Source organism: Anopheles coluzzii, chromosome 3 (genome assembly GCF_943734685.1).
Source record: "Anopheles coluzzii chromosome 3, AcolN3, whole genome shotgun sequence".
Lineage (NCBI taxonomy): Eukaryota > Metazoa > Arthropoda > Insecta > Diptera > Culicidae > Anopheles > Anopheles coluzzii.
Genome location: NC_064671.1, coordinates 48,416,220 through 48,444,205, shown reverse-complemented (window position 1 = coordinate 48,444,205; position 27,986 = coordinate 48,416,220). Strand labels below are relative to the sequence as shown.

Sequence of the window (27,986 nt, the reverse complement as noted above, 5' to 3'; positions counted from 1 at the left end):
TATGTGCGCGAACGGGCGGTATCATCCGCCCAGAGGGAGAGCTATGGGGCCGTCTCGAGACGGTAACATTTGGCCCGAAAAGTTCACCACCGGTAAATGTTTGCACATGGCATTTGGCATCGCAGGGCACCGACCACCGGTGCTGCCCACCGCGCGCTCTTCACCGATCGATCCCATCTGCTCGCAGTGCTAAATGCCGTACACTCAATTCAACGAGCCGACTCTCTGGCCCGGTGTGTTTGCGAGAGAGCGTCAACGCTTCAATGATTTTTACAATTCGCAACAACTTCTCTTGCCTTCTAATGCATTCAATCGCGGCTCCGAAAGAAAGGCACCGATTCTCTCATCACAGGGGGCACAGTACGTTCGGGGTCTGAAAACGTGATTGCGTTTCCAAAACATTGCCACTGCCATTACTGTGCCAACTTTTACCTCAGTCCCTTGTTTTCGGGGACCGGGAATACAAAAAGTACACACAAATACACAACAAAGAATTACATGAATTGAGATTTTTGAAGTGTATATTGGTCTGACTCGTCTGGTCTGACTGGTTTGCTCATAGCACGCTTGCTGCTATCTGCTTTTTAATTTGGATACAGTACAACTAATACATTAATAAATAATGTCGATCACAACACGGATCACACCGCTCTAGATCTGATCAATATTGTGAAATTCTCACCCGGGAATAATGCAGCAAAAAGCTGTTTAAAATTCATCACATCCAACCCCGACGTAGAAGAGAATGAATGGAAATAAACCTCAAAAGGATGGGGCAATTGCCAAAGAACTCCTCGCTGATAGCCCCATGAGCTAAGCTTGTAAACAAATCAAGAGAGTGAATTAAATCCGGTGCGCCACGTGAGACACTTAGTGTGTGTATGTTTTTTTCTTCCTAACCTCGTTCGACACCGTTTCGACGCGATGAGAAAGAGCGGAGATGAACCGCCACGGCCCACCACGCGGAAGAGAAGATAACTCGCAGTATAAACTCGCCGCTGGCTTAAGCTTAGCCGCGCGAGAGCGAGAGCCAGCGCCTGCAAAGCGAAACAGAGCAACGGAGAGAAAGATAAGGCCTGCTACGAGCGAACGCGAGAGCTGAGAACGCGAGCGCGGTGAACGCGAGCAAAAGGCACCAGAGGCCGAGAAAAACAAAGCAATCGCGCGCTTTGGAACCGTTTCCATCGTGGCAAGTGAATCAATTGCGTGCGGCTAGCGAAAGACGGAAGGGCACGTTCTGTGTGTTGCCTCCGCCAGGTTCCCGGTTTTTTCTTTCTTTTTTTTGATTCGGCGTGCGTTCGTTTGTCGTCGCAGTGTGGACCGCGAGGTATCCGGCCGTTCTTTCAATTCCCCTGCTCGTGGCCGCCCTGGAGTTCTGGACTATTAGGAGGTTGGAAAATGATCAGTGAATCCATCAGTGCGACTGTGCGACATCTTAGATTCAATCCATTCTATATTGCACGTGTTCGATGACTATCTGCTAACGTCCTTCTGCGTTACGCAAAATGCGCAAGTAAGTGATTGAGTGTGTGAAGGGTTTGGGCGTCTTATCTACAAATCGTTCCCAGTGTAAACCGAAGTGTGAAGTGCTAAAGAACGTGTGTTGCTGGTGCATAATTAGTGCTATCAAGTGTTGTCCTCGGTTCCTTCAAACCAGAAGAAACAGTAACGGTGCAATCGACACTGGATGGCTTTGCGTCCTTCTGTGTGGTGTATGGGAAAAGGTGTCAAGACATGCTGATAACACGCTGTATGGGTGTGTGTTTGTGCGTGTGTGTTCGTACCGCAAACACGTGTAAAGTTATCAAGGCGAGTATGTTTTGAAAGCTGCGACGAGCGGGTGTGCATGAAGACATCATCATCCGGTGTTAGAATTGATTGAAGAGACATCGCGAACCAAACCAAAAAGTTACCCATTTACGAGGTGAGAATACGTTTGCGATATTTATGCCATTAGAATCGTTTGTCTGCGATCACGGGAGCACATGATCGTTTCGTTTGTGTGAGCGTTGCCATGCGTCGAACAGCAGGCCGCGGCCCACCACGGGGAGATGTATATGACGTTTGTGTTGCGCGGGAGGTTCCGTCAACCGAGAAGGGGTTGTGAAATATCTGAGTATTTGTATGTTTATGTGTGCGTATGTGTGTGTATTTGTGTGTATTTGTACGAGGAAGGGAGGCAGAGCTCACCGTAACGTGACCTTTTGTGCTTCGGAACGAACCCGCGGTCTGCCCTCGCCGGTTGAGCACGATTAGCCGCACCGTTGCGCTCGTGGGGTGGACAAGGAAACACCATCGCCACCAGTGAGAGAGTCCGGTGGGAGGCAACAGCAGCAACACAGCCGTACGCTCCGGTTTTTATTTATGAGCTTGAAATATTTCTAATGACAATTATTATTCCGTCCGAAGCTCGCGCGGCCTGCTGTCCGCCCGCGTGCGCGCTCCCGGACGCCCCCGTTCTGCCGCTGCTGCTGCTTCTTCCGGAGATGATCTTCCAACGTCCAATTGTCAATTCACGATCACCACGATCCGCGGGCCCGCGGTACGCGTTCTGGCGCGTTGGACGAATGTTTCTGTATTTGTTGTTTATTTACTTCTCGCAGCTCGTTCGCTCTCTCGGCGGTATGGCCGACTGGCTGGCTCTCCACTGGCACTCGCACCCTGGCACGGCGACACCTTCCCGTTGCGTGTTTCGAGGCGCATTCTTCGTGTTCATGGGGGTGGGGGAGGGGTGTTTTTTTGTGTTCTTCGTTTGTCCCTTCCAACCCCCTTCCTCTTCAAATCCGTCATAATGCGTCGCGGCGCAGTGCCTGAAGTTCTAAAGTTCTAAAGCGAAACCGATCCTACCCGATTCCGTTTCAACGTTCACCTTCACCTCCTGCTGGCCGAAAACCGTGGAGTAGCGCCCATATGCTCTGTGTACGGTGAGGGCCGGTTTGACATTCTTGGCTTGAACTACTTGAAATGTCAAATCATTAATAGAGAGACTTAAACGTTATTCTGCAACGGCGGCTGCCGCGAGCGATCATACGGGCGTTCGGGGGATGGAGGGAAGCTTGAGAGGGTGGTGGGTGGTGGGTATGATACAGAAACCTGTGCAAATCTGTTCCGCGTGCCCTGCTTTTTGAACCTTAATCACTCGCTCTCAGCCTGCCGGGCGATCGGGAGATCAGCATTGATTGATTTGCTCGAAACCTGCGGCTATAGCGTTGACGTGTAGTGGTCGTTAAAAAGTACTGGTCGGCGCTACCTTAAAGGCGCTGTCAAAATTTACCATCGGCATTACTACTCCTACAGTCTGGTGAATTTTACATCTTCGTACGACATTTCCTGCAATTTAGTTTTTGGCAAACAATCATGCAAACATTCTATTTGCAAAGATGTACTATATAACATCAGCTATAATCCCAATTGTTGGACGCCACAGCTGGTGGTATTTTTCTCGTGAAGGGGTCATGTTACGGTCATTGGATTTCGTCACAGACCGATGATCGACCAATAATGGGTTCCATATTGATACGAATTTCATGTCTAAGGGATAAGATTTTCGTTAAATAGTCAAAGTGAATGATTTATTGGAGGGATAGTCTAGCGATAACGATTTTACAACAAAATAGACGTTTTTGTGTGTGTGTAAATAAAGTATTTTAGCTCGGAAGATGTTGAATTAAATCAAATTCAATTTACACATTTCAATAATTACTCAAAATTTTACAGTTAAATCTTTTTGGGTGGCATGTTTTGAAGGCTACACGCTACATTTTTCTTTGGAGTATTCTCTCGAGGAAACTATTACCAACACACTGCGTAAGTACAGTAGTTCTTGTGTTTGCACCAACGTGTTTTATTTTCATCCTGATAATTTGCCAAGGTCAACTCAACCGGCTGAGGAAACGACATCACAAGGTGTAGTCATTTTTAGCGCCCGCTCAATGTCGATAACTTTCCCGAATACTTGTCCAATTTGTCCGACGGAGACAGGTCGTTGGGACAGCGTGTTGAATTGATACAACCGCGACCGGATGTGGCCGGCTAAGGTGGACTTGGTGGTGTGCATTAACAAAAAAGCATGACGAGACAATACAAAATGTAAGTGCAACAGGGTGCGTGCAAGTAATGGTGAGCCGAGTTGGCACCGCGTGTTGGAGTTGTACAAAAAAGGCAAACGGTTGAACTAAACGAACTCGCGTGGCGGGGTAAGCTAAAGGGCACCGGGGACGTATGGATCTTTAACGAATGAATGGAAGATTCTGGCGGGGTTGGCCCGGTTGGACGCGCGTGGAGAAAGAAGCAAATCATTATGAAGAAAGGTGTCATAAAGAAGCGAAGAACCGGGGAAGAAGCGACGCCTCAAATGGGCGTACGGCCGACGGTTTGTACATGGCTGTGGCATGAGGGAAGTGCGGCGGTGCCCGGGAGCACCGGGAGGGCCTGTGCACGGGGAAGGAAAAGTTCATGAGTCAACAGACAAGTGAACCCAGGTGACTCTTTGGTGACCGTCCGAGGGGTGAGTGAGCCCGCCTCGGTTAGAACTGCGCAGAACGCAGCGAATTGAGCGCGTTGGCTTCACTTCCTTCGCTGTGGTCGCGCATACCACGACATCGTCGCCGCGGTCGTTTACGACCGACACGTCAGTGTGTGCGCATTGGTTAGTATTTGGACGGCGTCTTTAAGTGTATGTATCTGGGGTGCTGTGCGCCGCCGGCCGATGACGATTAAGGTGACGATGAGGTGGACCACGACGACGGCGACGACGACGACGACGACGACAACTGCGCGAAGATGACTCTCACGACCTACGCGGTCAAAGTGTGGACACAGCCGCCACCGCACCATTCTCCCGCCGCCGGGCACGGCCAGAACGATGGAACGAATTGAGCGCGATCGTCAAACTCATCGGCCGTTGTTTCGTTCCGCGCGATTTCCAACACAACGCGCGCGCCATGCGTCTGGAACGAAGGGGATAGGGGACGTCTGCGGAGGGAGGCTACCGGGTTGGACCGGTAGAGAGTGGTGCGTTTGAAACAGTCAGTTCGAATGTCGAATTCTCTCGCTCTGCGTCCGACGTCGGGAGCGTTAATCTCCGCCATCAAGAATGAGCAAGCAGCGAACGACCGGAAAGGTTATGACATTCTTACGACTTTAAAGGTACAGCGTCAGCACACGATATAGAAAAACAATCTCGCGGGGGGTTTTCGATGCCATTAATACATATTAGCACGAGTTGGCCGTGTGGTCCGCGATCGTGCACGGTCGATTAATCAAACGCGCCGAAAGTGACGTGCGACAAAGATGTTCGACTTTTGGGCAATCATGCTGCCGTGCCAAGCCCGCGGTACTTGTGGCCACCGCTGTTTTGTAGGGTTAGAAAGTTTAGTGCACGCTAATACAACCACTTCGCGCTGAGGGCGAATCTGCCGCGGGTTGGTTGGTCCACCGCAAAAGTATGTATGACAGAGAGAGAGAGAGAGAGAGCGTTTGCATTATCTCCTGCCATTTGATGCACTTTGCCACGGATTGCCCTTTTGGGTTCCTGTTTATGTGCGCTGCACACATACGCTGTGTGTCGTAGCGACAAGCATCACGCGAGCTAGGGCACCGTCGATGTCAAGATTCCTCCGCCAGACCCGGGCCAGGGGGCGATGCAATAATGGACTTTGCGACACACATACATAAGACGGGCGTAAGCGAAAGGGGAAACCAAGCGGGACAGCGGCAGGCACGTTAGAAACTGTGTGCTATCTCCTTCGCGCGCTCCTGTTATTTTAGTCACGGGGGTCATGCTCTCGCCCCGATGGGCCACAGTAGCAGAGGCGATCGGTATGAGCATACACATGTATTCCAGCCTCCAGCCGCAGGCACGGCAACGAGCAATCGAAGTGTACGCTTGATCGCCCGACCTTTGACCACTAACCGAAGGAGGAGAGCTCGATTTCGCTAAATGGTTATGGTTGCCCACGGCACAAAAGCAATTGGCAGTATTTGTGCAATGTGTAACAGTCGCCAGCAACAAAGTTTAGCAAAACTACACTTCTACTTCTGGGCAGATGGGAAATGGCGAATGGGCAAATTACTGTATTAATCTATGCTCGCACTAGATGCTCCTCTCAACTATGACGTTCTGTGGCAAGGTAACAGTGAGAAACTGGGTCACCGATAAACAAAAAAAAAACTCGCTTTGGAGCAGCCAACCAGGATCCGATAACGCACTTTGCTCCGGTCTATTATGGTACACCCAGCTCCAGATAATAAACGGAGGAGACTTATCACGCAGCGCCGATTGTTGCAGCGTGGACAGGTGCACGATGGACCTCACGTATTGTCCTCACGCGCCTCCACTCTCCCAGCTCTCCAGTGCAGCCATGACATTTCATGGCCAAACTGGGGAGACGCGACATGGGACCAACCCTATTGAGAAGAGATAACTTGATGGCTGTCACTCTCCGTTCCATCCGCTCATTCGTATCACACTCTAGCTGTCTTGTTCCGTAGGGGTTGGCCAGTTTAATGGGGGAGTTAGTTTGCAGAAAGTGTTGTGGTTGAATATTCTAGCGTGTTGCAGTACGACTCAACAGAATGCTGTTAAAATGGCAAAGAAATGCATGTTTTTTTTTGTCATTTTCCTTCAAAATAAAATATTCCCCAAAATCAATACAAACAGTTGTAGTACCTCCCTGTAATGGTTGGATACAAAGCTAACATCTCGTAGTCCTAGGGATGGAACACATCGGAGAAAAATGAACCATCACCTCTATTCCATATTCGCCTCGAATCAGCGCTAGTCTTTCATTGTTGTCTTCCTTTCCTTATCGTTTCAGAACGTTCGTGGAGCCGTGAATCACCGTCGGCACGGCCACACGGGAAAAACATTCGTCTTCGGTAAAGGCGTGAAGTAGCAGCGATAAGTCGCGACAAGTAGTGGTAATAAACACACTGTGCCTTGCGCGTCGGCGGTTTGAACCGCGACTTGAGCAAAACGAATACCAAGCCGCGCAAAAGGGGTGTAATATCTCCCGCAGGTCATAACCGCGCAGTGCAGTGGTAGCAGTGGAGTGTGTTGGTGACCGACAGGGATAGGGCTAATGTGTGTAGGTTGAATGCGGGCGTGACAGAGAGAACAGAACCTTCGGACGATCACGAGTGTGCTCGAAGAGACAGGGTAGTATCACCTCTAGCGAAATTGATGTGCTGTTTGCGGTCGCGTACTTACACGATTGGGCAAGCGATTGCCCTGCGTCGATTGATTTCCGAGGGCTTGCAAAAAATAATAATAATAATAAAAGTGTCGAACACATATTGGAGCAAACATATCGGAGCGGAAATCTAGTGCTGGTGTGATTTTGTTTGCAGCACGCGTAAATTGTCGGTTGTAATGTGTATTTGTGCGGCGGATACGCTTCCAAAAAGCTTCGAATAATTTAACCTTTTGCGAGCCATCGACGGGTATTTCATTCCGATGAGTAATAGCATGAGCTACGCGATACTAATTGCCAAGGTTTGAAATTTGTCAAAAGTGTCACGTATCAGGTCGCCTGACGGACACTTACCGACCGCGTGGCGTAAGCTTCGCCCCCAAACGCTCAGTCTAATCGCGCCGAGGTGTGTAGTTTTTAGCGTTACGGCGTTGACTGTGTGCGCGATCGCGCAGTGTATTGGTTGTGTCTGTGTGATATCTAACTCTAAGCGACCGATTGTGAAATCTACGTGCGTGCGAGGGTGTGTCTGTGTGAGTACCAGTGTGCGAGTGTGTGAGAGTGCCTGCCGAGGGCTCAGACGGCAGTACGGCCGGTAAAGTGTCGCGTGTTCGTGGTCGTTATCTCTAGGGCTAGTTTTGCCATTGACCGTCCTAGTGCGCCCTAACCTCTACCCTTCCTTGGTCGGTGACTCCCGCCCCGAAGGGTTGACGAAGGGTGGTGTGTGAGGTGCTGTTGTTAAGGGACGGGCGGTTTATTTAGGGGAACGGTCGCACAGGGCTATCCCGCTATCGGCAGCAATGAACGATCGCGATTGTCGCCGTGAATGAGATCATGAGGGAAGTGGACACTTCGGAAACATCCGTCGTATGGCCTGCATGGTGTTACTCAGGTAAGTTCGATAAGCGAATCATTGGGCTGAGGATGGGTTGGGATTGGATTGGGGGGAGGGGGACACAGTGTAGAAATCAACATGTAACACACGCACGCCTATGTACATCCCCGATAAAACCAGCACCTGGAAAGTTTACACTCGGTCGGCGTTTCAAACTAATCCCGGATTGAAACTATTTCGAGCGTTTAAAGTAATTCTATCCTCTTACAATTAGCCTCCGAATGTCAAACGGCTGTTATCGTAGTTCGTTTTGTTGGATTTTTTAAACATTTTTCCTAAACTCACCTGCAAGATATTTAAAACTTGTAAGGATTCAACACGTTGGCGGCGTTATTGGTAGGGTTTTTTCGTTTCTTTTCTGAACGTCGGTGTCATCGTCCAATCGTGGAAACATTCGTCATAGAAATAGTAAAATGTGAAAACAAATAAAAATTGCGTACACTTCTACCACATGCCAAGTGCGTCCGTCCCGCACAGGTGTATTACTGTGACGTCCTAGTTTTGGGGGCTCCCGATGCTCAATTTAATTACCTTTGCGGCCGCAAAGTTTTCCCATTTTCCTACTATTTTGGTCAAGCGTGAGAGGATTTCACGGAGCGCTGAGCGTTGCTTGTGTGTGTGGGGAAGTTATGTTTGGATTTCCTTGCCGCACTGCACGAGATTCCTTGCGAGGGCTGCTTTTCAATAAGAGCCGACGCGTATAGGACTTCAAACTATAATACCGCAGCTTAGATGCAACGTGTGTCAGCCATGTGTTGGCGTCTGTGGTGTGACCAGTGTGGCGCAGTGAAAGGCATTCTGTAGGAAATTAAGCTGCGGAAAGCATTCCTGGAAGCTAGCGTGACATAAGCTAACGATTAGTGCAGGTCAAAGATCACAAGCAAAATGGGATCGTTTGTGTTGCTTTTGTTCAGTGTATTGTATACCAAGCACACTTTTTACATAACGGTATTGTTCTGTACAAATAACCAAATGCCTTTCCTAGAGTAATCTATATTTCGTAGGATTATTTCCTCTTTGTATGAAACGTTCAGTGCTGACGTTTGACAGTAGTAGTTCGACTGTTGATAAATCAGTAAGCCTGACCGCTGTAGGTATCCACATGCATTCAAATGGTGTGAAATTTTCCGATAAGGTCACGGCCCAAAGCGGTATGCAGATTTGCATACGACATAACAAAGGTCAAACTCGTTTGTGTCATTGGGGTGATTTCGTTTGACATAATCCAGGATAGATAGCACGGAATGGTAACCTTTACCCATGAGCTATAAGTTGGCCAGTTTGGTTCGTTTGAATTTGATTGGTTACACAAACTACTTTACAAAAGTCCTTTAATATTTCGCCGGTTGACAAAAAACAGCTACAGCTAAGTTTTCTGTGCCGAAAAAATAAATCATTGTAATCGTGTAAAGCTGCCTTCAACGTGATGCTGGTATACGTTTTCACTTGGATTTATACATTTTTTGCAGTAAGTAGTCATCAGTCATGCCAGGCTGCTGGTGTGTGCCTTTATTGCGCTTGGTTGTGCGACTCGGTCAGGTCACATTTATTGACATTTGGAGCGCTGCTGTTCGTTTGAAGGAAGGTACCGCCATTTAACAACGATGCTCCCGCGAGTTAACCTCTCGGTGTGTCCATGAGCCGGTGTCTTGCGCTTCGCTGCTTTAGGATGGTCGCTGAACATGGGTCACGATTTGCAAAAGCAATTACAATTACTTGCCCCTCGCCCTGCGTCTGATGACCACAAAACCTGGTCACCCTGGGCAGCTCGTGCAATCCTAAAGTTTTGCTCCAAATAAAGCTACTGAAGACGAGCAGCAGCCTCGACATTAGTCTCAGCGTAGATACAAGACAAGTGAAGATAGCAACATTTGTCCGCGTGCTCGTTTGTTGATGTGGGAAAATATCAATTTTGGTGATTTTGCGAATTAGCTTATTTTGCAGAGAAATTGTATGTGCTGTTGGATATTAATATTATTACCTAGTACAGTTCATTAGCGCGACGGTCAAATGTTCCGTTTCGTAGTTAATGACCGTCTACTATCTTATCTCGAATATATCGACTAAGAAGATAAACAAAAATTTTGCTTATTACTACTATACTATTTTGTAAAATGCAAATGTAAGATAAACAAAATAAGTTATTTGTAAACTTAACATTACCTGACTTGTTGTGAAAATTGTATATCATTCTACAGTGATATACAATTGATGGATTAAGCATGTACGGAAAAGACTCGCTTATGATGATAAATGCATAAATATCAGATTCTGATTCGGTGCTCCCATGGAAAAAAGGCAAAAAAGGGCAGAAAATGATCATAAATGGATAAAATTAAAGCCTTTTGTTATAGTGCCACCGAGATGCTTCCGAATAACTGTACCATGTGCTCAAAAATACGAATAATGTCTTGATATTGTGCCGATGTATCTCGTGCTCTCAACGTTTGCTTTAGCATACACACCATTGTCATGGCTCATTTGTTCGCGGGCTTTCTTTTTAACGTACCAATATGGTGGTACATAATAAAAATATCTTTTCTCATTATTGATTGGACCGGCTTTCGTGGCGCTACATTTGGATGGATCCCGTTTGTTTTGAAAAAATCTGTCCCACCGTTCGCGAGCCACATGTTGCCGATAGGATGATGCCGGTCGATATCGGCTGGGGTAGCGGGAATGTTGGTTCACCTGTTTACTGCGGTGATATCTGTGCCGTGCGTGATTAGCCCAGGGTAGCATTCCGGTCTGATGCTAAGCGTTACCATACGTGTCATAAAAAAGCGTCCCGGTCAAACTTTCTTCCAAAATACTCACGCTACCCGCTAGTCGATGGGAGCAATCGGACGAAGGACTCACAGAGGAAAATGGTGTGAACCACCGTTTTTTTTTTAATCAAAGATCCAACCAATTGAAACGAGATCAACAAAGCTCGTCAGAAATAATAAGTGACAATAAAAAAGAATACCCTTTATCTGAATCGGCTGTCTGATGATCATGTCCGTTTTGTTGCGGGATCTTTCCCGAAGCGGTACCCAGCGTTGAAACCGCAATCGTTTAGGAGAGGATTCGCTCGCTGGTAAGCAGCAGAAGCGGCAGGAAATCGGGAAAATTGAAATGAAACAAACTTGACACTGGTTTTGGGGCGATTGGACTGCGGCCCGGCACTGTGATCCAATCGACTGACGAAAAGGCGACAAACAAGTTCGAACGTAACGTGTGGTAATAAAATCACAGCTCGATCGATCGTCTGCGGGTCGATGCTCAGAACGACGCCATCGTTCGAGGCGATTCTGGTGCGCTGGAGCCTAATTTAAGATCGCATTCTTTTTTTTACGATTTAAATGTTTTCATCTGGGGCGACTTCCTCAACCTGTTAGTCAGTGTTCAGTAGAAGGGTGCTAGAGTACCACCGATAGGTGTTTTTGTATGTTCACCAAAAGATAAAACAGCTAACCATAAGATGCATATGAGCAAGATGTTTGAAGCGATCAAGATCGTTTTATTACACGGCCTGATCTCCACAAAAGGGCGATTTTGTATAACAAAAAGGCGTAGAGGAGGACAGTTGATTGTAAATCTTGTCGCTGTGGGAATCCCAACCAATTATAGCGGCGTATCAAGGCAGAAGGGATGCTTCTTCAGAAACGGTTTAAAAATTAGAATAAGAATAGCTTACGCTGAAAGTAGTTTCGGTTTAAATTTGGAAATTTCGCTCTTCAACCTACGAGACAGAGATGTTGAAAGGTCAGTTTAATAACGCCCATAGGCCAAATTCAGCTCTTAATCCCACCGTTGTTCTGAGACCGGTTCCGTTTATCTTCGTAGCAAAACGAACACCACTGGCTGGTTTTGAGCGTTGTTTCACTGTTACCCGACAGGTCGAGAAATGACTGTTTTTATGGTTTGGGGGCACTAGGGTCCAAGGATCACCTTGGTCCCGACATGAATATGAAACAGCGCTTAACATTCTGGACACTGGATCAATCGCTCAAGCAAACAAGCTTCATACACTTCATGATTGAAAAGTGATCGCGAACGGAGGACTCTCTGCGTTCGGTGGAATGTGTTCTGGATTAAATTGAAGCCAAACAACAATAACAACAACAAACTCATTAAAGAATGCGTCATTAACCAAACCAGACTGGGGGAGGCGATCTTTAAAAGTTTTTATTTTTCTCGTTCGGTCTCGCTCCTCGTTCGATGAGGACGAATGCATCTGCACAAAATGACCGAGTAAAAAGCACGACATTCACACATTTAGTAAGCATGTTGGTTTGGTCCTGTCCCTTTTTGCACGGCGACACTGTAACGCTGTCCTGTTGTTTTATTTTTGGTTGTTGTCATCCAACAGGAATCGTGAGATTCCTTTTACTTTTCTTCTCCTGAAAGCACAGAGGGTTACGTCAATTGGACGAAGGGCAAAAGTGAATGTTGTTTGGCTGTTGGCGACTTGGCACCTTCGTCGACAAAGGTTCACCCGGGATCGAACCAGGGCTGGGAAGGGGCGTCCTTTCTGACGGAGGATATTAAATTATAATTCGGATATGGTTTGCAAATTGGCTGATTAATTGCTTGATGCAGTGTCTGATACACTCTACCCATGTGTGATCGATAACGATAAATTTTATGACAAAACTCCATACCTTTGCACCAGAAACAAACAAGTCAGTAAAAAACAACACATAGCTACGAAACTGCAATTTATATCAGATGCGTTTGTTTTGTTCCTGCTAATCCAAGTAATTGTGTCGAGCGTAAAACAAACATCAGTAGTGAAAGGATCAACAATATGAGCGTGAAACAATGAATCTGAAAAGAAAATGTGTGAAGTAATGCTGGAAATCCGAGCACAAAAGATGATTAAATACCCATAAGACTGGCAATGTCAAACTGTCAGATAACAGTGACAGCGTTGCTCGTCATACATCTAAATTAAAGGTCCGCAAGATTGTGAAAGATGATGATGATGTTCGGAATGCTGCCAAAATGCCGACGCAAGCTTCGAGATTCATCATAAGTTGTTATAAAAGTTTCTTGTTCTCGTTATGGCACTTTCCTCCATTCGTGGAGCCGGGCCAACCCGCTATCCTTAAATTAATGAGGGAGCATTAAAACTGGAGTGTGATCATGCGCTGCGCAGTAAAGGGTCTCTTTCATTACAATTGCCAAGAGGTTAAGAATGTCGAGCGGGGAGTGAATGAGACTCGCCAGTTGCTACAGTTTCATCGATAATAATGCGAGAAGTAAAACTAAAATCAGAGAAAAGTGCGCTTGAGCGAGACTGGAGACACCTTTCGCCGTATCGGGGCTGGGTGGAATAAAACGGGCAAAAACAAAAGTAATTTGAAGGTTTCGGCAAAAGCCAAAAAGATGTAGTAACGCGCATGCGCATACTGGCAGATTACAAAACCAGCTAGACGGTGAAAGGTGCATCCCTGCTCACCCCTCGACCGCAGGGGTCCCGGGGTGAGATGGAGATGAAAAGTGCAACTGCATCCGCGAACAACAAAACGACGATTCCACGAAAGTAAGCGGGCGCCCCGAAACGCCTTGTTCCAGATCGCTGGCAGACTTTTGGTAAAAGTCACGTACAGCCGGAGATTGAAAAACAAGAACGTAAAAACAACTTCACACATACATGATCTTGACAAAAAAAATCACATTCAGCGAAACAAGAAAGGATCGCCCGACGACTCACCCACTGAAATGGAAAATCCCGGGAACGGAAGCATCAAAGCGCTGCTGGTGCGGGTTCAGGTTTGTTCTGTGGTAATTCGTAACAAAACTGACTTTACCACAAAACGGGTGTCCGTTTTATTGCTCCATTCGCGTCCCTTTTTGCTGCAGTGCACAGGAGATTGTGCAACGTTAGCACCGTTCCTTGACCATTCGGCTTGAACTATCCTTGTGCTTTGGGGGCGAGCTGAACGAAGCTGAACCCGGCGGTAGTAAGATGCCTCAGTGCAGCCTTCTTTTCGGCAGGTGAAATAACCGCCAAGAGAAAGGAACTCGATCAGCACAAGGTGTGGATATCCAGCTCACGAATATAGAACGTATCAAGCGAAGGGCAGGAGAAAGGAGACCCTCCTCGAAGAGTGAGTGGCGGTCCCGGGGGGTAGAAAAGACGATCCGGTGCAGGGTTGCGGCAGACAGGGTGGGATACGGTTCCCTTGAACCGAAAACTACTTTTCACTGGCCAAATACGCCAAATCATCCAGTTTGCTCGCGTTCCGAACGGCGGCACAATCGACCACCAATGCAGAAGCGCCTTTCGAATGTCCTGCTCGCCTATCGCTTGGGCAGTATGCGCAAGCACGGGGAGAAGGTTGTGCCGATCCCAAACGGGGACAGGATTGTTGCTGATGTGATGAGGCCGATGGCAGGACACACTGGTCCGGTGGACAGTTGGAAAGGAAATGACACGTTTTGCGCAACGGCGAAGAGAAAGGAACCCAAACTTGATACTTTTGCTGGCGGAATGATGACGCCTTAAGTTTTGTCCGAGCTGATGACCCGTGATCGACGGATCGGCGATCGTCGGTTAATTTGCTGCGGAAGGTCGGAATGTTTCGCAATTCCATAAAAGATATCTTTCTTCAATGGGCTGACATATTTATAAACGAGTTGGAGTTAACATAATGTAAATATATTCAAAAACATATTCATAAACATGCAATTACATGATATACAAAGTTGATGACTCACATAATAATTTTATTAAAATTGACAAGTTTGGTAAAAGATATTTGTTACTTTCATAACTTTAACTTGTATAAATTACAATGACAAAGCATGTTCAATTATACATAAAAGACTGGCATCAACGAACGAAGTATTCTAATACCGTTTGAAGGGACGACTTTCGTTTCTAATAAACCAAATCGCATTCGTTAGGGTCGAAGGTACAAAAGATCTCTTTTCGGCTTGATTCGATTGCAGTAGTGGTATTGTAAATTGATCGAGAGAATAACACGAAAAAGCATAAATCGCAAATTTCTACCGGCCATTGCACTAGCCTATGCTGTATGCAAAAGAAGAGAAAAAAACAATAGTTGTTCGGCACAGTGCGGCAGTAACCTTTCGTCAAGGGGTTTTGTGTGAGAAACGGTTCGCATCCCGATAAACACACCGCCGGCTTCATAAGCCCATACAAAAAAGGCCGCCAGCAGGGATAGATGGAAGGAGAAAATACAAATAAAAAAACAAACACTAAGACGAAGTAAATGCCTCAATGGAAATAGAAGGAAAATAGAAAGAAACAGAAAGAGGAAACATGAAACTTAATTTTATAATTAAATTGTTTCGCTCGTATTAGAAAATTAGGTATTCCGATGCGGTTCGATATAACTGTACCAGTTTTGTGGCGGGTTGATTTACTTTCATTTTTTACTGTTTCTACTTGGTATTTGTTTTGCAGGTTGAAAATAAAACAAACCCAACTCGCGGCCTGTGGCACGGTGAGCAAGAATAGGGCATTTGTGGGAACACTAGTTCGTCTGATGGGAGGAAGAATTCTTCTGTTTCTTGAAAGATGTGAACACAAACTGTATTAGTATTGTTTTTCGTACTTGCTGTCGTTAGACTCAACTTCACTGGGAAATCGTATAATCTCATGCCAATCAGTGTGCAGAGAACGTGAATGTAATGACATAAAATGGGCTTGATTTTTATTGACTGGATAATAGGGGCGTTGATTTTACGAGATCTACTCGATATTTCCGGTAAGATGTTTCACTCACATGATCATCGCATGGAGCACTAGCAGCCTGAAAGACCGTAACTGATCAACAGGGTGACTTATTTGTAGTGACAGCCTAGTGCAATCGGACACTGATTGAATGTATAAGGACGCGAAAGCTATTTCACAATGCAAAGAATTGAGCGGAACGTGCAAAAACAAACGCAAAGATTGAGCCGATGATCTTGCGCTACGTTTCCAGCAGCATCCCAGTTAGTGCCACAATTAATCTAAAGAACTGGCCGTTTCCCGTTGGCACTGTTGGCAAACAAACGCGGGTTTTCTCTTTGCTAGCACGGTAGGCGTTTAACGTTGGGCAGATGACTCCACCTCAAATCAACGCCGGTGGCATCGGGCCGAACGCGAGCACATAGCGTGAAAGCTCGATTTGTAAGATTTGTTGTTCGCTGTCGGCTACGCAGCGCTCCTGAATACATTCAATTGGCCAAAATTGCGTTTCAGTAGGTTCCTCACAGTTGGGCGGGTAGAAGCTGCTGCTTTTCCATTGGCAGCTATTACGGATATTGAGTGGCGTTGTTGCTCACACTCTCGCGGTAAAGGGTTTTCCGTTGGGTTCCCCGGAGCTTTCGCGGCAGTCGGGTGTTCTGCTTGCTCAGCTAGCCAGCCGGTGCTGGGTTTGGCCACGGAAGGAAATTAATTGAAAAATTGATTAAAACATTTGCCGTCATCTGCACTGGCAAGCTGTTTGAGTAGCCGATAATGGTTGTTCCGATTTCAATGTGAACTGTACCGGGTCTTGGGAGCAATTTGTCCATCTGGACAGAGACGATGGGAACGTAGCATATACGGCGATCGCTAAAGTATTGCTCGATTACTTTGAGTATAAGAAAAATCAACGTTGCCAAAAGAAAATACCCTCGAGCATGTGCCCTGAACTTCAAATGAAATAGAAAAAAATCATGCTGCTGGCAGGTGACTGTACGGAAATGGTTATTTTCGTTGATATTGGTGAGAATATTGATTCTCATTGGTGTAAACTAGCTTGGTCCCTCCAGTAAAATAGCAATGCTTTTGTAATTATTTTGGACTGAACAGAGAATTAGAATGAGAAATTGCTTTGATTGCCTTTGATTTGTTTACTTGTAGCTATTTATGTGAAAAGTAGGAAAAATATAAATTCCTTGCAAATATTTCATCAGAAGATGTTGAATAATCCTGTAAACTTGTGTAAATAGCCATCCTTTCCGATGCTGATGATTTGTAGCAGAACAACAAAAACAAGGGCGATTTTTACGAGAAACTAATTACATAGGATATAGAATAAACAGTTATACGCAACAAAGAGTTACGGCTACCTTCGGGAGAAATCAATCGTAGAACCGGCGATTGGAGTGTAACAGGTGTTTAGCCTTGTAAATTTCGAACCTGGTGATGTACTGCCCGTACCGTTGCAAGCTTCCGGAGAAAAGAGATATTCTGACCTCTTGGAAGATAATGAGCAAATAAGGCAAGCAAAATCCTCATTAAATGTAAAGTGTTGAAAGCATGATTACCTGCTGTGCGCCTCCTCCCTGCACAGCGAACTACATGCGTTTGGATTGTTTCGCTATCTTTTCCTCATGAAAACAAGGTGTTTAGGGAAATTTCATAATTGCCTTAAAGCATTTGTCTGAATAGGCTTGAAGCGTTGGAATAGATGAAAGTTCTTTCAACATCCAGTGTGTGTGTGTGTGTGGGTGAGCTTTTGATAGATGCATGACGAGATCGATTTAAAATGAGATCTTTCCCTGAACCGTTAAAAATGCATTTTTTATACATACTTTGAAGTAAAAATGCAATGAACTTTTTAATTGGACAAAACAATATGAAACAATCAACGTCTCGGCAGTTGAATCGCATTGCAAAGAGAAAAAGGTTTCTGCGCCAAACGACGTGTGCTGGAATAGGGTAATGCTTCTAAAACGTTCCTTCTTTGACTCTGGTGTTGACTCTGGTTCGTGTTGCAACGACGCGTTCGAAGCACTACCGAGCAAACGCCCTTCTTCCGTGGCGGATCATCGTTCGGATGATCATGATGATCATGATAATGATAAATATGTTATTATGTGCCTACCTTTTATCGTAGAAGCGTTCGCGTTGAGCATGCTGCATGGCTGTTGGGAAGGCAAGAAGCACCAAACGTTGCATTTCTTGTGCTCTCTTCCGATTCTCTGGTTTCCTTTCCTTTTTGGTTTTTCTTTTCAAGCGCAAGAAAACCTGCACACTCATTGATTGCCACCGAAAGGCAGCGTGGCGGATGGTGGAAACGGCGACCGTCAGCTGAATCGCAATATTGCGCTGATCGTAACTGTTTATGATCTATTGATACATGATTCTACTGATTCATATCTTTGATGCAAATGTAATCGTTTATCCGGACGGAAGAGATTGGGCAGACTGTCGGTTGTATTTTCCTACTGCTTAAAGTTTGCTACTCGGATGGCTTTTGCAGGTCTTTTTGGGCTATCATGAGAGAGATACATTATGTGGTGACTTTTATCGTTGATTGATGTGATACGTCTGCTAAAAAATCTATTCACCAATCTAAAGGTGTATGCACATTCCAGTAGTCTCAGAAATGATTGCTGCGACATTTTAAATATTTATAGTAAATTTCTGACGTATTTGAAAGTAAACTTTCACTATTTTCTAGTAATCACGAGTTTAATAACAAAGTCTTTTGGTTTATTATGTGACGCAAATGACCCGATCGGGGGCCAATATTGCAGCCAATGTGGTGGAAGTCAGCTGTGCGAACGATCGATAAGCTGTAGACAAGAAGCGAGGCAAGCAAAGGCGCGGGACAGGCAAGCGAAACAAGGCTCAAGAGAATTGGTGAATGCGCCCTGGTTCAGGCGTGCACATGAAGGAAGCATTGATCACCTCGGTCAAACGGCAGCAACAGCAGCGGCAGCATTGTCTCTATCACAGAAGCCCGCCTACATCTTCTACACTTGGTGCTAACGCAAGAACCGCGCGGCTAGTGCAGAAGCAACGACTAACCGTTTTGTTACAGATCCCTAGAGGCAAACTGTATCATTTTTTTACGATCGAAGGCTGGATTGCTCGACAGCGCACGAGCATGGCAATAGCTTTTCCAGCGGGCGCAACATGATTTCCCGATGCTTCCTCCGCGTTGTTCGCGTCCAAGGCGGAAGAACGGCTGACCAAGTGCAGCGAGAGACCGGCGAGTAACGATTCGACTGCTGGAGGGTGTAATTTATTATTTAATGTGCCGCGTGCGCGCGCTCACACTCCCGGCTTTATGTCCAGATGATCGCGTTGCAATCCAGCAGCCACACCATAACGAGAAGCTCCGGTGCGCAATGTGCAGAAGGTCCTTAGCTCCGCATGGTGTGGAGGTCGGTTTTGCCGCGGTCTGCAGATTTTCAACCCGCGTGCACAGCACAGTCATCGATAGAAGGAGGTGGGAGGAGGGGAGGGTAGGAGAAGAGTTACCACGGCAAGGGCCATTCTGCAGCCCGGGGCCGAAGATTAACGATTGACGAAGTCGCGACTGGGCAGAATTTACAGTACAGGGGCTTTACGTTGGGTCGTGGCGTCGTTCGATGAAAGGAGCGGAGAGAATGTACCATACTGTGCCGCAATGTCGGCGTCGATCGGTGGCAGCAGTAGGCTCGTGGAATTGAATTGAAATAATTTTGATTAATTGCTGATTCAGCGAAATGCAATTAACGATAAATACGGTAGGGAAAGGTGGAATTATTGACCTTTAGGTGCCTCTCGTCAGGACGCCGATGCGATGTTGTGTACAAAGTGTGTGTGTGTGTATGTGTGTCTATACATTTGAGGTACCGAGACAGTGTGAGGGAGACAGATAAACGAGGAACATTAAACAAGAAGAGAGAATGAGATGTAAAGAGTGTCGAGATGTTGGCAAGTGATCTTACAAACACTCGCAGCCGCGCTGCTATGCACATTGCCATCCATCCAAACATGACCGTCCTTGCGACGATAGAAAGGCAGTAGCGGAGTGGTGATCGATACCGGAAGAATGGAAAAGTGCAGCTGTACAAGTGGGAGCGGGTGGGGGGAACATTCGATGCATCATCTATTGGTATTTACGGAACCGTTAGAGTAAAGGGCTTCAAGCGGTTGCAGTGAGAAAAGTGCATGGTGGCATTCTTCTTACGTTCAGCGAGACGATTGATGGACGACGATGAACGAACGTTTTGTTCGTTGGTTCGCTTGGCGGATAAATCGCTGCAGGGGCATTGATTGGTTCCGGCGAAGGAGAAATGGCTAGGTCGTTTGTCGCGGGAAAATTGGCTTTGTGGTGTCGCATTGTCGCTAGCCCCTGGAAGGGTGGCTTTGCAGTTGAAGTTGGCAAATTGTTCGCTTCTATCGTGAGATTTTGTTCGACATATGTACAGTTACTGTGTTCAGCTAGACACTATGTATAGCTATGTGAGCAAATCAGAATGAAACGATTTGTTATTATTGTCATCTAGAAATCTGTGGATAATACTTTGAAAATGTTTCGTTGAATAAGCAAGGAACGGTTTATTTGAGACATTAGTTTAAAACGACTCAATAAAATATTATAAAAGCTTTGCAAAAAAACCTTGACAAAACTGAGAAGTGTAAGTTTCAATGTTAAGCCTATAGTGAAACATAATCAATTAATCAAATCCCTCCCGTGACAAAAATTGCCATATCGTTTTCATTTGCTGGGGGAGCATAATTTTTCGAACGTTTATTGCCACCGAGGCATTTTGTTGTCTGTGGAGCGTGGAGCAGTTAGCAGGATAATCTTACCATGTTGTCACCTGCAAAAACGTAAAAAGCGTGTCTCGAAGTTCACGCTCCAACAAGTTGTCGGTCTCCTGCAGGTTTATAAAGTCATCGTGTCATTCTGGAGGTCTCCCGCCGCCACTCGATTCCGTGCCCGGGGAAGGTGTGGAGTGGTTTTTGATAAAACGATCGAGCAATCGATCGTGGCAAATGCGTCTCGCATTCGTTTCTTTATATGCCACCAGCAGACGAATGAAGCGTTTCTCCCTCTCCTCGGTGTCGTTTGTGTGTCTCTGTGAAGTCAATTTCGACGTTCGCTGAGGAGGAATCATTGAAGGTGGGTTCCGTTGGTGGTAATTTATTCCAAAATTGATCGGTCATTCAGGCGCGTACGTGACGCTATGCGCAAGCACTACGCCATGCGATGGAGGATACGTTGCGTATTTCGAATAACAGCAGGGCGACGTTGAGGATGCGCTACGCATGATGCAGTAGGGTTGATGGGTGAGTATCGATTCGACCCCGAGTCGGGCATATGTGGGTGCTGTCTTCGACGCAAGCGATACAGGAAAAGGAGAAACACAGAAGTGAAGACCTTCACTTAAATATGCCAGTTTGGATTCGGCGATTGTTGACCGGGGATGACACGAAGGCATTGATGTCGACTGGATTGAAAGCAGATATGTACGCAAATATCTTTCACGAAGCTTAATACATCCTGCAAAAGCTTTCGCCTGTGGAAGGGCAAAGTCATCAGAATAGGGGTACACGGATCGGTGACTTTATAGCAGAAGCAGGGATTGTTTTCGTTCTTCTTATTTAACGAGAAAGGGTTTATCCCCCTATGTTCTATGAGACGTAGGTTCGATTTCGCATACTCAGAGGCTTACTTTCTTTTTTATAAGCTTTGCTCATTTGCTTTGTGATTGTTTTTAAATAACCTTTAGGCAGTAGACGTAAATGAGCTAGAGTCATTTGCTATAATTAAGTTAAAAAAGGGGCCGTATATCTGCCTCCATATTTCGCATAACGCTTGTATGTAAGTGCTAACTCACCAACACGAACTCAACTGTTGCTCCAATGACTCACATTTCCCCATACAGCCATAGCTCAGCTCATGGCTCATGTCAATTTCGAACGAGCTAACGACCTGCAACGTGAACGGAATGATAAAATTCTCTTTGTTCTGTTTGGATTGCGAGCTTTCCAATCGTTTCTCGGGATAAAGTTGATCGCCCATACCCGCATTTGCGAGAGCTGCTTGCGTTAAAATGAGACACACGGAGACACATTACCTTTGCGAAGAGTTCAGAAGCTTAAGTTACAGCGAGATGCCTTGTTGAATTCTTATGGCGGCACACATAACTACCGACGATACGTCTTGATGAAGCTGTCTTATTATAGATGATTTATGTGTTGTCTCTATTTTTAACTGCCAATAACCTTGACGAGATATGATTTTTAATTTAATTATTCAACATTGTTATAAGGACAGTTGTTGCATATTCCGATTGAATCTCCTGACGCAAAATGACACAATTCAAGGCATAATGTATGGGGATTCTATTTGCAAGTGAAATGGACCTTGCAAAAACAAACCGTTAATAGATAACGTAGTACGATAGGGTGCATGTTCAAACTAGATTGTTTGCAAAGTACAGCGATACAGTGTTTAATATTTTACAATCATCAAGATCTAACGGCTGGATATTGCACTTTTGTTTGAAATACAGAGTGTGTGAAACAGCTTGGCTAGTAAGTTTAAGCAAAGCTTATCATATAGCATATAGTATCACATCTATACATCTCTAGTAAATGTTTCTGCATTTTGCAGTAGCCACTCTAAAACCGAAGAAAAATGTGTGGAATGCTAGCCGTAATCGATTAGATGCAATCCATAGGCTATCGAGTCACTCCTCTTCAAAATGGAAAATACAGACCCCGAAAAGTAGGTTCGATTACTTTTCAATTACTATAGTGGTGGCGTCGAGCATGTTTCCCCACATTCCGAGCATATTTCCTTGGCACGGCACGGTGCGCAACAGAACTAGAAGCATCATTCAGCCGAAACCCTTCCAAGTGCGATCGTGCCTTCAAATTTCATGCGGTTTAAAGTAGATGAAATATTTGGGCTCCTGTCGGTTCGTCCCACTTGGCACGGTAATCGATGATACCGGCGTGCCAGTACCCCTTCTCTTCGCGAGAGCCACTTTATGGAGTGATCACAATGACGTACCAGTAATAACGTTGATGCCCGGCGTGTTTGTGGGAATGACTTGCAACTCGCCCGCTGCTCTGGCCGATTGTCCGCGGTTGAACAACGCTGTTGAACCGCAGATCTCCGGAACGAACGCGCAATGTAAACAATGTAGCACCGGAGCTCTACCGGAACAGGTTGGAAGAGGTGGTTTCATGTGGGCCATTCGGGAAATTGGAGAGTGACCATAAGCACCTGCGAAGACAACCTCCGGCGCAAGCGGCGGGCGATGGTGCCGAGAAAGAGACGAGAAAAACTGAAACGGAGCTCCATTATGCTTATGATTATCAAATGAAATTGAGCTATGCTTCCGTCGAATCTGTTTGCGGGTTGAGTATACGAGACTGGCAAGGGTGCATTGCGGATCGCTTGTGTGTCTGTGGTAGAAGGAGCGGAAGGAAGAAAAAGCGGGGTAGCGAAAAATTGTGATTTACGGTTGTTTTTTTCCTTGCGGGCTACCGCAGCACCCTGCACGTTTGCTCTTGGTACACCCTTGATTTCCCTGGAGTCGATCGACGATCAGGAAATTACTTTCTCACACCTTTTAATTTTTCGATAAAGATCCAATCCATTTGCCACACATCGCAGCCACCGTGCAAGAGCCACGGCCATAATGAAGTGATCTAGTGAGATTCGAGCACCGGCATCGCGGGGAGGAAGTTGGGGCGTCGCTTGGCGATCAGGCGTAGTACAGGTGTTTAGGTGTCCGCATGGATTTCAAGTGAAATTTTTCAAACGGATCCTGGAAGGTGTTACAGTACGTGTAGGCAGCTTGGTGCGAGGTGCGTGCGTCAGTTTGAGCCATACTTCCGGCTGGGGCGGCGGGATATTACGGAGCTCTTCCAACCGCTGCGCTAAGCGTTCTTGATGGCTACGGTCTGGATCGCCGTAATTTAGACCGGATCGGGCCGTCACTGAAATGAGCTAGCGGCGAATAATTGGATCTACGGACGGTAGTGTCCGGGTTCGGCAAGCATCGAACAGTGGGTTGGAAAGTGAACCCCCGATACCTTTTCCCTTCCGGAAAAGCCAATCGAGCAGCGACGGCGAGAAGCGTTATTAGAGAAAGCTGTCTAACAAACCAACGATGACTATCTGGTGGCGGTAAATTGACTCGATTGGGGCACGCCAAGCACCGTAAAATCAACGGTATGAAATACGGCAACACGAAATGCCCTGACAGTACCAAAGCTTTTAATGACAATTTACGGATTTTTGTCGATCTCGATTTGATCAAGCCCGTAGAGCCGCTAGTGCGCTATTGCGAATGCTGGTATGCTGATGGCCGTGCTTCCGCCAGCTGTAGCTGTATATCTTGCTAAAGAACAGTGGTCTGAAGTAGAGCATACCAAATGTATGGTAATGCAATACATTTATCTATGTGAGTATGTTTTAAATATGTGTATGGTATTTGAATGGTACCAAATTTTGTAGACTTTCCTGCAATAATGTTGTTTTCTTTTCTTTGATGATTTTTTAAAAATCACATTACAAAATAATTGAATTTGCATTTATACATGAATAGATGTTGGAGATATTTTTTATTAATAAATGTCACCGTTTTGTCTTATTTTGTATTGTGACGGAAATGATCAACAACGGAAGTCCATTGTGCGATCTTCAAACACTAGTGCGCTCTACGTACGCGCCCGTACGTGTGCGGGTGGAATGCGCGAAGATGCAAATGTTGCACTTGCACAAACGAGTCCAACGTCTAGATATGGCGTAGTGTAAAGCGACACCATCTACAGTGCCCCTGGCGCACCACAAAATGCATGACATCTTAGTGAAGTTTTCGCTCACGTATTCGACTAGCAAGAAAACCGAGCACGCTCTCTCCCACACCAGATCCTATCGTGGGGCTCGCCACAAACAAACACAGGCCACCGCTGCACTGCACAACTGCACCGAACCAATAACACGGACTATGAGCAAAGATTGTATTAAATAAAATTAGCATTATCGAGAAATTTAATCTGCATTACGCTGAACTTTAGGTCGCGCAGTCCTTTCCCCGTACGGAATTCGTCGGCTAGGAGGGTTTTAGGAGTATCGGGCGACCAACTAGCGAAATAAAGTTGTATACACATAGCCATGCACCGTTGCTGCAAGTTCCGCATCTAGCAACGCTTAGCAACGTGTCGGATGCATAATAATATGCAAACGAAGCTGCATCGATGGCGGTGTTGTGCTTCGAATCCGAAAGTCCGCCCGCATCGGTCGGACATCCGATAGAGTGACTGTGGTAGCTCTTCTGACTTTCGTTACGCTTACTTTACTGTAATCTGTGTGTGCTCTGTCTCTTACCGCTGTTGACCCTGACTGGGTGTCAACTCATGTTTTACTCTGTTGCTTGACTGCTCATAGTTCCATGGACGTAGGAGTTTCGGTGGAAACAATGTTGTCCAAAAAATGTTTTTCAACTACAGGGTTCAAGAGATTACATGGCCTTAATGCATGGTTAGATTAATGCTTGTCAGTGCAGTTCAAGCATGGGTGTATGGCAGTACATTAGCGCGGCAATGAAATCTTCTATCTATCTTTTGATCCGTACAACACATACAGCAATGCAATCCATTCTCACTAGGGTAATGATTGATTGTACAAAATGTTAGGAATGACACAAGACAGGGCATATATTTTTTGTTTAAATGAATGCAATCATTTACTTGATTTGTTCAGTTTTGTTCATCGTTGAAAAATCGGTGTGATTTATTTATCCTTGCAGTGAGATTTACGAGCAAGATGTAGTATTTGATACGAATTTTTTTTTATTTAATAGCTGAAAATATATTAAGGTTTACAGATCTATGGAAATGCTCACACACAATATATCAATAGCATTTCTCACATAAACACAACTGCCCTCTAAATGTGGGACGAAACAGAAGCCTCATAAATGTGTACATTTGATCGGTAAAAGCAAAGTGTACCGTTGGAGATTGCGTATTCTGCGGTTAAACTGCATTTCACTCAATCTAAGATCACTCATTTAACGGTTTGTGTGTGTTTGTGTGTGTCGATGCATTGCACGGTATTTGATGCGCGCTTTCTGCATTGAATGTTGTGCACTGAACTATTTTTCAATCTTGTATACCTATGCTGTCTACCTTTTTTCTCAATACGTCCATGTCTAACTGGCCTATTCAAAGCATAGTTTTTCGATAATCTTCGGAACGCTGCAAAGTTTCATCATTTACGATCGTTTGTTTGCTAGCCAAATTGTTTAATCGTCGCGGTCACAAAGGTGGGAAAAATCCTTTTTGCTATTGAAGACGAACCCAAAACGCTTCGGCCCTGATGGGTACTGCTTCGAATCGAATTGATTGTTCACTGTTAGGGAAAGCGATCGATGACGGTGATTACAGCGCCCGTACGTACACAAAGCTATCGACGATCGAAGATGAAGGTGGTGTTTGATCGTTGCTGGTACGGGATGCATCAGCGCCGTGGTGCAAATAGTGCAGCGCAACTAGCAACAAACATAAATCGATCTAATTTGGTATTTTCTCTATTTCTCTTTCTACTTCTCCCGCCTATTACTTGTGCTTGCCTTCCTCCCCCCGCGGCCATCCGATCGCGAACCACGCAATGCAGGAGAAACAACGGTTAATGAAGATTTACCACAACGACTGGTGGCGGCCGCAGCAGCAGCAGCAGCAGCAACGGCCGTTACGCCTTCCCCGATAGTGCTACTGGCGCAGCAAGAAGAACGTCAACGGCAGAACTCACGACATCAGAAGGATCGCCAGCACCACCACCATCACCACCACCAGCAAGCGTCATCAAATCAATCTCGGTCGTCATCGGCTTCATCAGCATCAGTGTCATCGTCACCGTCCTCGCCGGCGACATCACCTCACTCTCGCGCAGCCACCCTGTCCCAGCAGGAAAGACGGCGGGTGAAACGAAAATCAATCACCAGTACGTTGCTGTTCAACCAATCACCGGTAGCCGGGCTGGCAAGCAGCGCCATTGCGGCTGCACTCGAAGCCGGTTCCGTGGTCGTACCTGCTAGCCCTCCTGGTGGACTTTTAGGGCTTTCGCCACACCGGCGGGTTGCAGAGGCGCTTTACGATGGTCGGCCATTCGTAGGTGGCAATGGTGCACCGTTGCTGAGCAATCATCACGACCGCAACACCGAAAACCGCCAGAACGAAGCCACTAGTGACGAGGAGGAAGACCACGAGGAGGAGCACGAGGATAACACACTTGCAAAAGTGAACGCAAATCGCGTGAACAGCAATCATTTCGGTGTTATCAATACACGGCTTCTGCAGGAACGCGTTCAAGAGCGTCAAACAAAACTTCACACCCTCGACAAGATGCTCAGCGAAAGAATTTACGATCGGAAGAAGTATCTGAACTCTCCCACCGGCAGTGGTGGGGCCAGCACGGTTGGCAGTTCCACTGCAGCTAGCGCGTTTTACGAAAAGTATCGCAACGGCGGGGACTCCGGCGAGTCTCAGCTGAACCTGATCAAAAACGGTGCAGCCAGTGGGGGCTCTATCGGGAGCCTGAACGGCGTTAGCTCGAGTGCCCATCTCAGTGCAATAGCGGCAAGCATTATAGGTAGCAGTAATGGTAGCAATAATGGTAGCAACACTAACAATAATAACGAAGGAAACGGCACACTGTCTCTGCATAGCGGCGGCAATAGCAATAGTAACCAAATTAGCAGCAACAAAAACGGAAACGGTGGCAACAACAACAACAACAACAACAGCAATACAAACAATAACAACATCAGCAGTGGAAGCATCGGCAGTATCAACAACAGCAACACCAGCAGCATCAAAAGCGAGCGGTTCAGTCCACCCAACAACGATGCACAATCGATGGCTTCGAGGTGAGTAAAGCCTGTTGATAGATAATACTAGGGTCGTTGTATGTTATGCCTATTTGATTAGCATTACTACGCTCATTGAGCATAGTGCACGTTGTGCAGATGAAGTGGAGATGACTTTCTTCAAGCTATTTAATGATCTTAGTGAGCTTACTCATGATTTCTTAAGATGAGCATCGGAAAAATAACATAAAAATAGGAATACTCTGAATGTTCTTCAGTTTTATACATGTTTGTTCTTTACACCTCGAGGTTCATGTAACAATCTACAGATCAACAGAGCAACTCAAGGTGAAGGA

The 27,986-nt window shown here is 46.0% G+C and overlaps 1 protein-coding gene across 1 annotated transcript in view; it reads left to right on the top strand.

Moving 5' to 3' along the window:
* Positions 1–1,184: 1,184 nt before the first annotated feature.
* Positions 1,185–27,986, top strand: part of LOC120954915 (homeobox protein 5) — a 50,931-nt gene continuing 24,129 nt past the window's right edge. Inside the window, exons 1-3 of the mRNA XM_040375234.2 lie at positions 1,185–1,924; positions 6,819–8,085; positions 26,439–27,690. Of these exons, the coding sequence (XP_040231168.2) occupies positions 8,028–8,085; positions 26,439–27,690 (1,310 nt within the window). The 5' untranslated portion in view covers positions 1,185–1,924; positions 6,819–8,027. The remainder of the gene's footprint in view (positions 1,925–6,818; positions 8,086–26,438; positions 27,691–27,986) is intronic.